This window comes from Rattus rattus, chromosome 9, assembly GCF_011064425.1.
Source record: "Rattus rattus isolate New Zealand chromosome 9, Rrattus_CSIRO_v1, whole genome shotgun sequence".
Classification (NCBI taxonomy): domain Eukaryota; kingdom Metazoa; phylum Chordata; class Mammalia; order Rodentia; family Muridae; genus Rattus; species Rattus rattus.
This window is the reverse complement of record NC_046162.1, coordinates 96,220,068-96,237,745: the sequence shown is the minus strand read 5'-3', so window position 1 is coordinate 96,237,745 and position 17,678 is coordinate 96,220,068. Positions and strand designations below refer to the sequence as shown.

At 36.8% G+C, this 17,678-nt stretch overlaps 1 protein-coding gene across 5 annotated transcripts in view; it reads left to right on the top strand.

Annotated features, from left to right (window-relative positions):
• Nucleotides 1-17,678, top strand: part of Taok1 (TAO kinase 1) — a 79,402-nt gene that overhangs the window by 43,900 nt on the left and 17,824 nt on the right. For all 5 annotated transcript variants that reach the window (XM_032911726.1, XM_032911724.1, XM_032911722.1 and 2 more), the window contains 5 exons: nt 4,932-5,025; nt 6,867-6,948; nt 9,999-10,166; nt 10,478-10,681; nt 14,659-14,793. In XM_032911726.1, the coding sequence (XP_032767617.1) occupies nt 4,932-5,025; nt 6,867-6,948; nt 9,999-10,166; nt 10,478-10,681; nt 14,659-14,793 (683 nt within the window). The remainder of the gene's footprint in view (nt 1-4,931; nt 5,026-6,866; nt 6,949-9,998; nt 10,167-10,477; nt 10,682-14,658; nt 14,794-17,678) is intronic.

The window sequence follows — 17,678 nt, the reverse complement described above, 5'->3', positions numbered from 1 at the left end:
TGACTGGTGTGAGGTATAATTTTAGGGTTGTTTTGATTTGCATTTAAACTTTTTAAAAAAAATTTGTTTATTATATATAAGTACATTGTAGCTGTCTTCAGACACACCAGAAGAGGGCATCAGATCTCATTAACAGATGGTTGTGAGCCACCATGTGGTTGCTGGGATTTGAACTCAGGACCTCTGGAAGAGCAGTCAGTGTTCTTAACCCCTGAGCCATCTCTCTAACCCCCTATAAGCTACTTTTAAATTTAGAAGTTAGATGCCCATTTTTGCCCTGGTTGGATAACTCCTTAACTCCTGTTACTGTAGGAGGCTGAGGCAGGAGGATTGCATGTTGAAAGTCTGCCTGACATGATCCTGAATTCAAAGTATCCTGGGAAATTTAGTAAGACCCGTGGTAACAAAACAAACAAAAACCTTGCATACCTTTAATCCTAGTGCTTAGGAGGCAGAGGCAAGTGGATTTTTGAGTTTGAAGCCAGCCTGGTCTGTAAAGTGAGTTTTAGGACAGCAAGGGAAGGAAAGTTTAGAGAGGAAACCCTGTCTAAAAACCAAAAACTAAACCAAAACAGAACTGAAAAGACTAGGGATGTAGCTGGCCAGGTACACATCTAGCATGCTCATATCCCTCTGTTTAATTTCTGGTGTACCCGGGAGGTGAAAAATGTTGTCAGGCTACATAATTTTAACAGTTTTATTTTTTCCTTTTAGAACACGGTAGGTCAGACTTTATTCAAATGAAGCCATAGTTATAGAGATATACAGTTCAGTTTGGAGTTGGGAAACCCTGCATACAAGATAATAAATAAGACCTGAAGTTTAAAAAAAATAAAATTGGCCAGGAATTTGCCACCGTGCCTTTATTAATCTCAGCACCTGGACAGATTTCTGTGAGTTTGAGACCAGCTTGGTCTTCATAGTGGGAATGAGTTCTAGGCTAACCAGTACTACAAAATGAGAGCTTGTCTTATAAAAATAATGATAATTAAATAAGTTATTTGTTTAGATGAAATTTAAGTAGTAACTCAAAAGAATTCGAGATGATGGGGTTGTAGTTTGGTTGATAAAATACTTGTCTAGATAGAAATCATGAAGCCTTGGGTTTGATAATCAGAAACCATGCATGGCAGCATGTCTATAATTCTTTTAAGAGAATCAGGAGTTCAGGGTCATACTCAGCTGCATGGTGATTTAGAACTTAAACTGAGCTACATGAGATTCAAATAAATAAATAAATAAGTAAATAGGTAAATGGTTTTTTGAGATAAACACAAGTCCTGATGGCTCATTGGTACCAGTGTTTGAGTTGATTATTTAGGAGGGTTTTGATTTGGCATACATAGTGATATGTAAATCATTCTGGGTTACATAGGGATATACTAAAGTCTTGGATCTCACTATGTACACCAGGCTTGCCTGGAGCTCACAGAGATCCTCCTGCCTTTGCCTCATAAAGCTGGGATTAAAGGTATGCACCACCATGCCCAGGCAAAAGACAAAAAAGGTTTGTTTGTTTTTTACTATAAATATCAGTTGAAATACTGATTATATAGCTCTGTAGGCAGAACTTCTGCCTAGAATGAAGTTTTGGGTTTGATTTCCCCAGAACCATATAAATCTTAAGAATGAGACAGGATGATCAGAAATTCAAAGTTATCCTTAGCTTCAAAGCAAGTTTGAGCCTATCCTGTACTACAAATCCCCGAAGAGAATAGGTCAGTTGAATCTGCCAAATTTGAAGACCTCAATAATAATGTAAATGGATGTTATTCTTCCATTCATCCTAAATATCTTCAATGATCCTTACCTCTTTCCTTACACTAGTCTTACGGTGTTTTCTAAGATAGAATATGGATACCTGCTAGCCAGAAAACCAACCATACTAACCTGGTGTGGATGTCAGACGCAAATGAATGTAGTAACGTGTTCCTGTAATATAGTGTGTGAAATCAAAAATACATGAAGAGGGGTTGGGGATTTAGATCAGTGGTAGAGCACTTGACTAGGAAGCGCAAGGCCCTGGGTTCGGTCCCCAGCTCCGAAAAAAAGAAACAAAAAAAAAAAAAAAAATACATGAAGAGACTAGTGTGGAGATTAGAAAGGTCTGGTACAGTTAGTAAAGCATTCATTCCTGGAAATGGCTTAGATTTATCAAGGACCAAGGGAGTTAGGAAAGTATAGAGTTAGTGGCCATAGAGGCAATCCATATTTTGGGTTAACTTAGTGTAATGACAGAGCCTAATAAAAATGACTAAGGAGGTGTTCCTCAGTGTAGAGAAGAGGACTGGTTTGGTTGAGGTGTCATACAAGGAAAAGAAGTTATTCTCACTGTGTTTGGAATGGAATGGAGGATTGGCAGAGCAAGGCATCAGAAATGATACATTAGATACATTAGGTTACATTTAGAGCCTTTTTCTTTTCTTTTCTTTTTTTCGGAGCTGGGGACCAAACCCAGGGCCTTGCGCTCTAACCCTGAGCTAAATCCCCAACCCCCCATGGTTACATTTAAATGCAGCTTATCAAATAAACATTTAAGGCTGGGTATGCTGGTTTATACCTATAGTCACAGCACTTGGGAGGCTGAGCTAAGAGGAGTGCCATGGTTTCTAGGTAAGCCTGCCCTGCAGAGTGAAACTAAAATGGAGTGAAGAGAAAGGGAGGGAGGAAGTGACAGGAATAAGACTGATCACTGTTAACGTTCAGAATAACATACTGTTGTTGGGGATTGGAATCTGAGATGAAATACTGAATTTTTTTCCTTTGATTTTGTTGTTTGTTTGTTTTTTGAGACAGTGTCTATGTAATCCTGACTATACTGGAGTTTACTGTGTAGACTAGACTGCCTGACTCTGCCTCCTGAATGCTAGGATTAAAACCATCCACTATCATACCCTCCTATTATTTTCTTTTTTTTTTTTTTTTTTTCTTTCTTTTTTTTTTTTCGAGCTGGGGACCGAACCCGGTCCTTGTGCACTGCTACAGGCAAGCGCTCTACCACTGAGCTAAATCCCTAACCCCCTCCTATTATTTTCAATAATAATGTACAAAAAAATATATTTGTGTTTTTTGTATCTCTTATGTTTATGCATGTGTTCTTTCATTCTGTCCATTGAATAGATGTAAAATTGGGCCAGAGAGAAAGAGCCCTTGGTACTTTTATAGAGACCTCAATACTTAGCCTCCTCACATCATTTGTTTTAGAATTGCCTATAATTCTAGCACCAGAGGATCTGACACCATCTAGCATCAATGGTTGTCTGCACATGTTTGTTCTGTCAAAGGGTAGCTCTGGAGGAGTCCTTTCTCTACTTATGTGGGTCTTGGGGATTGAACTCAGGTCATCAGGTATGGTGGCAAGTGCTTTCACCCTGTGAGTCATCTCCCCCAACTTTCACCTTTTAGAAAGTAGAAAAGGGAATAATCTAAACTCAAAAATAAACAGAAGGGCTGGAGACATGGCTCAGTGGTTAAGAGCACTGACTGCCTTCTAGAAGTCCTGAGTTCAATTCCCAGCAACTACATAGTGGCTCACAACCATCTGTAATGGGATCCAATGCCCTCTTCTGGTGTGTCTGAAGACAGCTACATTGGTAGTCATATACATAAAATAAATAATTCTTTAAAGAAAACCAGAAGATAGAATAGTAACCAAAGATCAGAGTAGAAACTCAAGCAGAAAATTGAAAAATACAAAGTCTAAGTCTTTATGAAGATCACTAAAATTGATACATCTCTTTTCATTTAGGTTAGAAAAAGAAAATACAAATCTTTAATATTAGGATTGAAAGAAGCCAGGTGTGATAGCTTACCTTTATAATCCCAAAGTTTAGGAAGCTAAAGATAGGTGGTCACCATGGTTTAGAGCCAGGCTGGCCACACATGATGAGTTCCAATAGAGCCAGAGCAGTAAGAGAGTACCTGGGAAGATGCCTCTGTGGACAGGAGCACTTGCTTTGTAAACATGATCTGAATACAAATCCTTGGCACCCAGGATTTCAGTATCTAGTACATGCCTGTTATCCCAGCACTGAACGTCAGAAACTGGCGTATACGTAAAATTTGCTAGCCATATACAATCATGTTTCCAGTTCAGTAACAGACCCTGTATTAGGACAGTAAGGTTGAAAGCAATACAGGGACACATCAGTTCCTATGCAAAGGAATGCGCAACCACCTGCATCTTCCCTAATGAACAATTTTTTGTCTGAATTTGAAAACTTAGTAACTACCAGAAGACACAAATGATTAAAGCTATAAATAGCAGCTAGGCAATGGTGGCAGTGGCACACGTCTAATCTCAACACTCACAAGGCAGAGGGAGGTAGATCTTTTGAATTTGAGGCCAACGTGGTCTACAGAGCAAGTTCAGGAAAGCCAGATCTGCAAAGAGAAACCCTATCTCATAAAACCAACCCCCCCCTATCCCCCAAGGAAGAAAAACTAAAAACCAAAATAACAACCCATAGTGCACTATTGGGGCTTTTGGTATTAGATACTTTTAACTCTGATGGCATATTTAATAATTAAGTGGTATAAGTTAATACTTACTGTGTGGTTTTTAAGAAAATGTTTTTGTATATTGAAGTGTTTAGTGTGTTGGGCCAGTAGTTTATTCTCAGTTGATTCATACTGAAAAGTTCTTTGTAGTCAGGCATAGTAGCCCACACCTTTAATCCGAGCACCTGAGAGGCAGAGGCATGTGAATCTTTGGGGATTGAAATCCAGCCTGGTCTACAGAGCATATTCCGGGAGGATACTAGGGCTATTCAGAGAGACCTTATCTCAAAGAAAACAGAGACAAAAAAATGTCTCTCTAAAATGTTTTATTATGTTTAAAGTTATTTTCAAAATATGTTCTTAAAATTTTGATCAACATTTAAGTGTCCTTCTATATTCACGTTTATCAGGAAGATTTTTCTCTTTTATAGCCGAGAGGAAGCCTCCTTTATTTAATATGAATGCAATGAGTGCCTTATATCATATAGCCCAAAATGAATCCCCTACACTACAGTCTAATGAATGGTGAGTATTCCTACAAGATATGATTAATGTTTTAGGAAATTTGTGAATATTGATATAATAATAGATCATTATCAAAATGACTTAATTTTATATAAGTAAAAGGTTACTTTTCTTTCAATTTGAGGAACACAGATATCTTCATAATTTAATAACACTTTTAAACTTTTAAGCATTAATATTTTGTAACTAAAATGCATAGATCGTTGTAAATTGTAATTCCTTGAAGACTAGATTGTTATTTTATTGTATGATACACAAGTAAAATGTTTTAATTCGTTCAGAATTATCATGTCATTTAAAGCCTTGGGAACATTCTAGCAAAATATGCTCGTGATATTGCTCTGATTTTACTTCTGGTGTATTAATTATTGATCTGATAGAACTTCATGTAAAACACTATATGGAGAAGAGATTAACAGTTTAGGACTAGAATTGTTATGAATTGAAAAAATTATACATTAGTCACTTTTCTCATTACTGTAACAATTTACGACAAAAGCAACTTAAAGGAGAGTTTATCACAGTTAGTGTACAGTCCATCATGATGGGGAAGGCATGACAGTAGGAACATGAGGCAGCTGATTTCTTTGTGTCTGGAGGGAGGTATTGGAAAGAGGTGGATGCTGGAGCACCACTTAATTTACCCCATTTATTCACTCTGGGACCCCAGCCCATGGGATGGTGCCAGCTACATTCAGCATCTGACTTCCTCAGTTAATACTTTCTGGAAGCATCATCATAGACCCACTAAGAGGCATATTTCCAGAGTGATTCTAAGTCCTGTGCAGTTGATAAGATTAACCATTACTATTTTGTACCTTCTCAGAATTACACTTCTTGCCCATAAAGTTGCATTTTCATTTCATAGTGCAAGATATATTAGTTCATCTCTGAAAGTTCCCATAGTCTTTAACAGTTCCAAAATTATACAAAATGTATGAAGTCTATTCTGAGATGTAAGGTAAACTCTCATTTTTGACCACTTAGGCAACAAAAAACAAGTCTCATTGATAGAATCTCAGGGTTTGGGTTACAGGAGTGCCTCAAGTTCAAAGCAAGCCTGGACTACATTGTGAAACCCTATCTCAAAGAGCAACAAAAATGTGTTGTCATTGAATATTGGAGATAAACTTGGATTGAGTAATTATCGTTTAATCACTGACCTCCCATGAATAATTCTATAATCACACATTATAGGCTTTAAATATTCTAAAAGTATATATCAGCTTTCTAAATTTAGTGGGAATCTTATTCTGTTGGTCAGGGGCAGCAAATATTCAGGTTATTTTAAAATGTTCTTTTCCTCTGGTCTACAGGGTGAACTCTAGGACTATACAGAGAAACTTTATCTTGAAAAACTCCCCCCAAAAATCCACTTTTCTGTAGAAAATAAAAATTTTGTTCTAAAATATGCTCTGTAGAAAACAATACAAAGTGTGCAAATAAGAGACAAAGTGGGGAAGAGACTGGGAAACCATATTTGAGTGAAGAAGAACTCTGATTGGGCTTTCCGCCTCTTGACTCAATATTGGGTGATTGTTGATAGGTAAATATGTAGGAACAGGATATTTTGTTTTCTGTTTTGAATTCTAACCAAGTATTCACCCTGCCAATGCATTATACCCCCAGCTTAGGGTTTTTAAATGATACGTGCAAGTCTATTTTTGGATAACGTTAAAGAATATTTGGCTGCTTTAGATTATTTTTCATAAAATAATATAATTTTATTTCAGATGAAGTTATTTCTTCTTCATTCTTCCCCCTGTGTGTAGACATTGCCTTTTTGGATGTGTTTTTAAAGGAAATAGCAATATGTTCACTTGATACTTTCTTTACAATAGGTCTGATTATTTTCGAAACTTTGTAGATTCTTGCCTCCAGAAAATCCCTCAAGATCGCCCTACATCAGAGGAACTTTTAAAGGTCAGTCTGTAAAACTTTGTTTTTAACCCTTAAGAAATTTTTTCAAAATGGTTTGTTTTTTTCTTCTCAATCAGGATTGACTGTATTAGAGTTTTTACTAAGATACTGTATTAGGGGCTAGTAAGATCACGCAGTAGGTGAGGGCACTTGTTGCCAAATCTCACAACCTGCATTGAATCCCTGAAGTCCACACGATGGAAGTTGAAAACTGACTTAAGCATGTGTGTGTGTTATGTGTGTGCATAAATAAACATGTAATAGAGGCTTTGTAATTATAACATAACAATTTAAAAGTTGTTATTCTTTTGGTGCTGGCACTCAAATAGTATTACATGTTAAACACATAACCATTCATCTATTTTCCCCAGCCCATTTAAATACTAACTCTGGTGGGGGGTGTTTTTTGTTTTTGTTTTTGTTTTTGTTTTTTTTGAGACAGTACCTCACTGTGTAGCTATGGCTGTCCTGAAAATTACTACTACCAGACCTTTTTTGTTGTCTTAGAAACAAAAATCTCAGCCATTTGATTTTACCAAATAAAGACTCACGAGCCAGAGGCTGTATGAAAGCCTGCTAGCTTAGAAAGACAGAGATAGCTGACCTTCCTCAACCTACATTCCAGAAGGAAAAAGCTTTTTTCCTATACCCTTCAACTCAATGTTCACTCCCTGTCAAGTGGTTGGTTACTCTGTCTCTTGACCTAGAGTTGAGTTTATGTAATCCTGTTTATAGAAAGCTCTTGGGTTAAAGATATTTTTGTGCCATGGCTGAATCACACCACAAGATTTTTTCCAGTTCACAGTCTTAGGGTTAACAATGTGATCTAATATCCTGACCTTGATCTCACAGAGATTGCCCTGCCTCTGCCTTCTGAATATAATGTTAGATATGTGAACCACCACACCCAGCTAAACATGCTAGTATTTTTGTTACCTCTTGACAACTTTTATCTGTGGTTCTGAGTATTGAACTCAGGGATTTGAAGGTGGGCATTTTTCCAATTGAGCCACCCCACCCCAACCCTGGGAACTTTACCTTAGATACTGCATTTTGTTTTAAAGATCTCTCTCTCTCTCTCTCTCTCTCTCTCTCTCTCTCTCTGTGTGTGTGTGTGTGTGTGTGTGTGTGTGTGTGTGTTTATATGAGAGAGACAAGCAAGCGCGCGCGCGCACACACACACACACACAAGTCAGAGACAACCTGTGAGAGAGTCAGCTCTCTCCTTCTACCATATAGGTTCCAGAGATAGATCACTGGTTTTAAGACTGGTGGCAAGTACCTTTATTCACTAATAAAGGTTCTTGTCAATCTAAACCTATACAATTTTATAATATTTTATTATTAAATGAGCTAGAGTTTGGATCCCAAATGGAGGAAGATCAATAACTGTACTACCTAAGATGCTACCTCAGAATAATAGGCCTCCCCTTCCCTCCCTTCCCCCAACAACCCCCCCCCAATTTCATTTTACAATATTAAAATTTAAAATATAGATTCTATTCTTAGCTGGCTATTCTCAAGTGTTTCATTTTAGTGTTAACCATTTAACACTGGTAATAGTATAATAGTTTTACTAAATTAAATGTAGTGTTTTGTTTTGACACAAGGTCCCCCTAAGCCTTGACTTATCTGGAATTTGATATGTAAACCATGCTGGCCTTGAACTCAGGAAGATCCTTCTGTCTTTGCCTCCCCAATGTTGGGATAAAAAATATGCACTGTCACATCTGGCTATTGTTATTCCTAAAGGTTTTTTGTTTGTTTTATGAGATGGACTCTCATGTATCCTAGGTTGGCCTTTCACTTTTGGTTTGTAGTTGAGAATGATCCTGCCTTTATATTGCAAATACTGTGTGCTCTACTGGGATTTAATAAAAGACTTTGTGAATCTTAGACAAATACCAACTGACCTACATCCCCAGCTCTTTTAAAATCTCGTATGTGCAGAAGAAATGACTTGGTGATCAAGAACACTGGCTGTTTTTCCAGAGTACCCCAAAATTGACTTCTGTACCCACAGTTGTTTCTACTTCTATTCCTGGGGCATATGACCTCAAAGGATACTTCATGCATTTGTTGCATAAGACACATGTAGGCAAAATACATTGTCAATAAATACAGATAAATTAATTAAAGCTCTTGCTCTTGTCTCTTGTTCTTGCCCTCTTCCCCTTTGTCCCTTCTCTCCCCATTCCTCTCTCCCCTTTCCTCCACATGCTCATGACCAGCATTTACTCCTCTCCTCTTCTACTCTTCTCTCATTAAACCTTTCCACATGGAAGAAAAAGAATTTTTAATAAAAATATATTGACTAGGCAATAATGAGAATTTGACTCTAGTTAGGAATTGTTTCCACAATACTCAATGAACTAATTTTATATTAATCTTTTAGAATTCCAAAACAGTTAAATTTTTTTCATTAACATCAGCTAAATTAAACCTACATACAAACCAACCTACATCTGGGTATATACATACGTACATCATACATATATTTGATAATATTATTTGCAGTCACAGTATATAGAAAACCAATAACTGCTTTTTTAGCCCCAGGAGAAAAGCTCATCTATGGTATCTGAAATAAAAGCCTGACCAGCTGAACACTCACTATCAACAAATTTTAACAGTCTGGGCATGACTGTATATACCTATATTTCAGGGTCACAAGTTTAAAACCAGCACTGGCTATCATTGTGAAACTTCATCTCAAGAAAAAGAAACCCATAATGTCTAACTTCTAGTTACTTAATTCATTGTCAGTTTTCCTACTTAAATCAAGCATAGCTTAATCATTGGTGGATTTTCTTAGTATTTATTTGCTTTGATAATTTTCACTGGCCAACTATAATATCCTGGTGAGGATTTTATTCAAGAGTATTTAGGCACAAGTTGAGTGGAAATTACTACTTTCTAAGTATCAAAAGTCAAAGATATAATAAAATTGGATAGCTATAGATTATATGAATCTATATCCTACCTATAGGTTATGAGAAAGGAATATATTTGAACTAATTAGGGAAAAAAATAACTATTTTCTGTCCTTTTAGCACATGTTTGTTCTTCGAGAGCGCCCTGAAACAGTGTTAATAGATCTTATTCAAAGGACAAAGGATGCAGTAAGAGAGCTGGACAATCTACAATATCGAAAGATGAAGAAACTCCTTTTCCAGGAGGCACATAACGGACCAGCAGTAGAAGCACAGGAAGAAGAGGAGGTATATGCCTGAAAGTGACACACATTTTGAGTTTAGTTTTATTGATTTCTTACAGAACTTGCCCAGCCAAGAATACCTGTTATGTCACTGGTTCCAATCTACTCTGCTTTTATTACTAACTCTCTAAGATTCTAGTTACAAACAAAGGCCTTTAATCATGTTACTATATGCTTTCTATCCAACCCCTTTATACTATGCAGTAGTATTTTACTAAAAGACCAGAAGTCTTTTACTAAAGAAACACAAACAGGTTTCTACTTTATAATTGAGAAAAGATTTTGATATTTTAATCTATTGCTCTTTTTCCTTAGGAGCAAGATCATGGTGGTGGCCGGACAGGAACAGTAAATAGTGTTGGAAGCAATCAGTCTATCCCCAGTATGTCTATCAGTGCCAGTAGCCAAAGCAGCAGTGTTAATAGTCTTCCAGATGCATCGGATGACAAGAGTGAGCTAGACATGATGGAGGGAGACCATACAGTGATGTCTAACAGTTCTGTCATCCACTTAAAACCTGTAAGTGCTTTCATTTCTCTTGGGGAGAAAAAAGCCAAAGACTCAATGTTAACCCATCCTTTTCTTTGGCTGATTAATTAAAGAGATTTTTCTTTGAAGTTTAAGAACTTTGGAATCTGGGTGTGGTGGTGCACACTTGAATCTCAGCGGTTGGGAGGATCAGGTTTTCTTTTTTTTTTTTCAAAGATTGATTTATTATATATAAGTACACTGTAGTTGTCTTCAGACACACCAGAAGAGGGCACCAGATTCCACCACAGGTGGTCGTGAGCCACCATTTGGTTGCCAGGGATTTGAACTCAGGACCTCTGGAAGAGCAGTCAGTGCTCTTAACCGCTGAGCCAACTCTCTAGCCCGCGGTCAGTGCTCTTAACCACTGAGCCATCTCTCCAGCCAGAGGATCAGGATTTCAAGGGTTCCCTCAGCTACATACATTTGAGGTCTGCCTGGGTCACAGAAGACCCTGTTTACTACCACCATCCCACTAACTCCATAACATCAAAAAATAACCAGTTTTGAGTGTGCTCAGTGGTTAAGGTTATTTGTTGCTTTCTCAGAGGACCTGAATTTCTTTCCCAGGATTCATAACAAGCACCTATGTCACTCACAATTTATGTCACACCGCTGTGTAATTCCAGATCCAAGGGATAGAATGCCCTCTTCTGAACTCTATGGATGTCTGCGTTCAAAATATACAAATAATTGTGTGTGCGCACAGGCTCTCACGCTCATGTGTTCTCTCTCTCTCTCTCTCTCTCTCTCTCTCTCTCTCTCTCTCTAATAATCATTGCCTAGAGACTTGCCCCCCACCTCGAAAAAGAAAAAAGCTTTATATTCAGTTTACTTTTGTTTTCCATAGTAGTTGTCTGAGATGTTATTGAAAAATGGGAAAACTATGTACATGAAAATTATGAGCAGTTGTAATTAGAAACGGAGAGAGTTGATATGAGCCTGAAGCAACTTTTGTAGTATCCCCAATTTTAAAAAAGAATTATGTATGTGAGTACACTGTAGCTGTCTGCAGACACACCGGAAGAGGGCATCAGATCCCATTACAGATGGTTGTGAGCTACCATGTGTTTGCTGGGAATTGAACTCAGGACCTCTAGAAGAGCAGTCAGTGCTCTTAACCATTGAGCCATTTCTCCAGCCCTATGTGGTATCCATGTTTATATTTAAAATAAAACAATCCATTTGAAAATTTAGGGTTTGGTAAAAATGAGCATTTGCTACATTCTCTGCGAAAAATTTTTTGTTGTGACATATGTGTTCATATGTTTACATTTATAGTTCCCTTGTTGAGTGGTCGCCTTTGGTTATTTTCTGATTGTTTTTGAATCAGGATCTCAGTTGAACCCAAAGCTCAACTTAGCTCACCAGATTGCTCCAGGGATCCCATGTCTCCACCATCTGAGGGCTAGAATTACGGACAAACTGTGCCATGCCCTCCTGGCATTTCCACGTTCATTAGTGGTTCAAACTCTAATCTTAAAGCTTGTGTGACAATTGCTATGTCCACTGAACTATTTCCCTAATCCTCCTTTGCAGTTTTGAGTATAAATACTTAATTTTCTCAAGAAGACAGTCTAGTAGAAGATATTTAAGTAGAATAGCATACTACTGGATTCAATTCAAAACAGGCTGGTCATCTTGGATTCTATTCTCACCAATAGAATTCAATAAAATGAAGACTTCTTAAATTTATATCAGTCCTCTCACCTCTGCATCTGAGAATAATCTTTTTCATTTTACAACTTGTAGTATTATCTAGAAGTTATTAAACACGGTTACTAAAAGATGGGGACAACTATATGCCTACCAACACACGAATGGATAAAGAAATTAGTGTATACATCTGTCTTAGTTAAGGATGTGTTCCTGTGAAGAGATACATGACCAAGGCAATTCTTAAAAAGGACAACATTTTATTGAGGCTGCCTTACAGTTCAGATATAATCTCCATGCAGGGATCATGGCAGCATGCAAGCGGACATGGTGCTGGAGAGGTAGCTGAGAGTTCTGTAAGCAGGAAGAGAGAGCAACACTGACCTACCTAGTTCCTGAAACCCCAAAACCCACCCCTGGTGACTGACATACCTAATCCAACAAGGCCATACCTCCCAATAGAGCCACTCCCTATGAGCCTATGAGGATAATATTCAAACTACCACATACATTTAATGGAAAATTACTTACCTGTAAATAGAAATAAAGTTATACCATAGAATCTGCAATGTGTTTAATCCTAGCCACTTAGAAAGATAAAGCAGGAAATACAAATTCCTGGCCAGTTTTGGGTATATAGTGAAACTTTTCTCCAAAAGGCTCAGAGGCATTATCCAAACACAAATGGATGAATATTTTATAATGAAATGCAAATAAAGTATTTACATAGCAGGATCTATAGGGATATGTGCTAAATCAAAAGTTACCATGATCTGAATAGATGATAGAATGGAGGATACTGCTAACTGATACAAAGAGCTAAAATTTGAGGTGTTGTAAAGTGCTGATAGATTTATAATGTTGAAAATGTAGGTGATGCCAATTTAAATGGCTAAAGGGATAAAATTGTTGATTTTTTTTTTTTTTTAAAGGTAAGGCTTTAGCTTGTCACTATGAACTCACTATGTTGATCCAATTGTCCTTGAACTCAAAGAGATCTGTCTGCATCTGCTTTCCAAGTTCTAGGATTAAAAGTATATATTACCATGCTCAGCCTTAATATATTTTAACAGATACACAAATCTATTATGGATGACAGTTAATCCATAATATCATTGTTTATATAAAAATTCTACTTAATTTTCCCTTTACTATTAATACTTGGTCTTAGTCTAGTCATGGTTGGCTTCACAGTCACGACAATGCTGTCTCAGCTTCTGGATGTTGAGACATCATAAGAAACAGCTACCACACCCAGTAACAATTACAGTAATATTCTTTCTACAGCAAAATAGTATTATCCTGTACTACTTATAAAACTCAAGTGTTTAGTTTTTTATTACCGTTGGAAACATTCACTATATGTTGTCCTGTTTTGCTTTTAAGTTATATTAAAACTTTTCAGTTCTGTTTTTATTATTTTTAGGTATATATCTGTGGGTATGTATATATAAGAATACAGGGGCTGGAGAGATGGCTCAGTGGTTAAGAGCACCGATTGCTCTTCCCGAGGTCCTGAGTTCAAATCCCAGCAACCACATGGTGGCTCACAACCATTTGTAATGAGATCTGATGCCCTCTTCTGGTGTGTCTGAAGACAGCTACAGTGTACTCATATATAATAAGTAAATAAAATATTTTTTAAAAATTAAAAAAAAAAATACAGGTGTCCCTGAAAGCCAGAGTTATCAGATTCCCTAAAGCTGGAGAGAAAAGTACTTCTGAGCTACCTGGTGTGAGTGCTGGAAATCAACCTTGGGTCCTCTGCTTGAAAGTACATGCTATTAACTACTGAGCCATCTCTTCAATTCAAGCTTTTTGGATTTGCCTAGGGGGTTGGGGATTTAGCTCAGTGGTAGAGCGCTTGCCTAGGATGCGCAAGGCCCTGGGTTCGGTCCCCAGCTCTGAAGGGGGGAAAAAAAAAAGAATAAATAAGGATTTGCCTAGAATATAATGTTTTATTACCATTTGAATCATTCATTACATGTTGTCTTATTTTACTTTTAAGTTACATTAAAGCTTTTTGGATTTGTTTTTATTATTTTTAAATACACACACATACACACATGTGGGGTTAGGTAAGTATTTTTTCTATGTTGGATTTATACTATTTCATGTACTCTGGAAATAATTTCAGCTAACTCTACTTGTGTTGTAAGAATCAATAGTATTTCTAGTTTCTCTTTCTGCTTTGTTAAATAGTGTGGGTGTTTTTTTTTTATTGCTTATTAAAATTGTCTTTAGTCTTTTCCTTGAATGCTCAAATAAATTATTCACCTTACATGAAATTTTCTCTGTCTCTGTCTTTTAAGGAGGAGGAAAATTACCAAGAAGAAGGAGATCCTAGAACAAGAGCATCAGATCCACAGTCTCCACCTCAAGTGTCTCGTCACAAATCACATTATCGTAATAGAGAACACTTTGCAACTATACGAACAGCATCACTGGTATGTATTATCCTGTTCCCAAAATAATACCTTTGTTCTATTGATGGTATGGATTCAAATATATCTAACCTAATATATCTAACGTTCTTATTTTTGTTATGGGATTTATTTTGCAGAACATTTAACATTTAAGTTTCCTGTTAGTAGAAAGCAAGGTGTTTATTCACATAATATTTTAAAATGATTAAGAGAATTACAAAGTACTAAATAGGCATTCAGATAAATTTTAATGTTTTGGGTTTTTGGAACAAGGTGTTATTATGTAGACCAGGCTAAACTGGAACTCACTGAGGTCCACCTGCCTCTGCTCACTGAGTCCTGGAGCTAAAGGAGTTCACCACCATGCTCAGCTTCAAATTAGTTTTTATTAGTGGTGTAAAAGAAGTACTTGTGACATGATTTGAGCATTTGAAGTTCTTATGTATACAAGAAGAGAACCAGTTTTATTGCCAGATGAAAGCTAACATGCCAGGTATGCTAGCACAAACTCTTAATCTTCGCCTTCAGGAAGCAGAGACATGTGGGTCTGAGTTTGAGACTAGCCTGCTCTCTAGATAGTGAATTCCAGGATGGCCAGGGATACACAAGAAATGCTGTGTAGTGGTGGGGATGGGAGGTAGGGGTAAGGAAGGAAAAAAAAGTGAGAGTTGAAAGACAAAAGAATTAACAATAAGGGAAAGATACTTTATTAGAGTAGCCAGAAAGAAGGACCTGTTTGCAATTTGCAAGCGGTTGTATTCATATGCTCTAAGTGTCATTTCCATTTCCCAAGTAGCAATGAATATGAACTTTATTTTTTCATTACAAACATTACTGGGCATCTAAAACCCTGTTCAGGCCATGCTTAGATCTTCACTGCAAAACCTGTCTACTTCTCTAGCTCAGACTAAAAACATATATTCTTTTTTCTTTTTCTGTCTCTTTGGATATTAGGCAAAGTCATAAGCATGCTTGCCCTGATGTCCTTCTTGTGAAGATCCACCCTGTTAAAAATATATATATATAAAATTGTAAAAGGTTTTGAGAGCCAGTTGGGCAAGCCATAGTGTACACCTCTAATCTCAACACTTGGGATAAAAAGATATCTGTAAGTTTAAGAACAGCCTGGCAAACATAGGCATGGCAACACAGCAATGGTAATACAGTGAAACCCTATAGAACCAAGCATGATAAAATATTTCTCAAGTTAAAGGAAAGTACATTAATACTCCATATGAATGTTATTAGAATATGTAGATTGAGCCAAGTATCAGCATATACTTGTAATTCTAACACTTAAAAGATTGATAAAGAAGGATCTTGAGTTCAAGGCCAGTCTGAACTACATAGTTGAGACCTTACCTGAAACAAAACTAAACAAGAATTGACAATTTTCCTTAGTAGTTAAACATTTAAATCCTATATTCCAAACTCTTAAGTTCTATCCTCAACACCACACTCCAAAATAAATATTTTAAAGTTGTCTATCTGGTTTGCCAAATATACAGTGATATATGGCCATGAAATGATAATGTTGTACAGTCAAGAACACAGTGGTTATGGGTCTAGGAACACGAGTCTGTTAATAAAGTGCTAGCAACACAAGTTGTGAGCTGCTATGTGGGTACTAGAGACCTGGGTCTTCTGGGAAAGCATCCAGTGCTCTTAACCTTTGAACCATCTCGCTTTTTTTTTTTTTTTTTTTTTTTCGGAGCTGGGGACTGAACCCAGGGCCTTGCGCTCGCTAGGCAAGCGCTCTTCTGCTGAGCTAAATCCCCAACCCCGAACCATCTCTTTAACTTCCAAGAAAACATCTTTGTGACCTCACACATATTAAATGTCAGTTTCTTCTTTTCTAATTTTTGGCTTCCTAGACTTAAAGACACTTTTAGGTTATAAGTTCAGTAAAAAATGTGAAGGGGGTTAGAAAAATGCTCAGTAGTTAAAAAGCACTGACTATTCTTCCCAAGGATTTGTGTTCAATTCGATGGCTCATAGCCATATGTTATTCAAGTTCCTGTGGATCAAACACGCTTTTCTGGCTTCCATAGGTGACAGACATGCATTGCTGTACAGCTGTCTATAAAGTAAAACACCTGTAGACAGAAACTAATAAATCCTTGAAAAAAATTAAAAAACTAGGAACGATTTATATTCTTAAATAGTTATTTCACTTATTTCAAGTAGATTTTATTTATTTATTTTATGTATATGAGTGCATGGTCACCGTCTTAAGACACACCAGAAGAGGGTATCAGATCCCATTACAGATGGCTGTGAGCCACCATGTGGTTGCAGGAATTAAACTCAGGACCTCTGGAAGAGCAGTCAGTGCCCTTAACCACTGAGCCATCTCTCCATCTATTTCAAGATTTCATTCTGAAATTGTATAGATATTTTTACACAAATAAATATAGCTACACTTTCATACAATAACTCAGTTTTCCTTCTACCCGTGTATAATAAATTACATAGATCTTATACTCAATTTAAAGTTTTTATAATTATATACTTGTTAACTATATACTTGTTAACTATGTTAACCCTTGCACCAAATAAGCTGTCAAATTTCTGTCATCTCAGAAAGATTTCTTTATACTCATGGGTTTATAAAAGACCTTGCCATCAAGCCTGACAATTTGAGTTTGATCCTAGAAGCCTCAGGTTTTCTACCCTGCCCAAATATACTATAGCATGTACTCCCCTATGTAAATGTAAAAAATTTTTATTTTAAAATCATGTATAGTTCTTTATTTTTTTATTTGTTATGGCTAGTGGGTGTTGTTTTTGTTGTTGGGTGTTTTTTCCTTTTTTCTTTTGGACCTGACCAAGAAGTATTTGTCTACTTAAAGGTAGACCAGGCTGGAGAAATGTTATAACAGTTAAGACTGTATACTGGGGCTGGA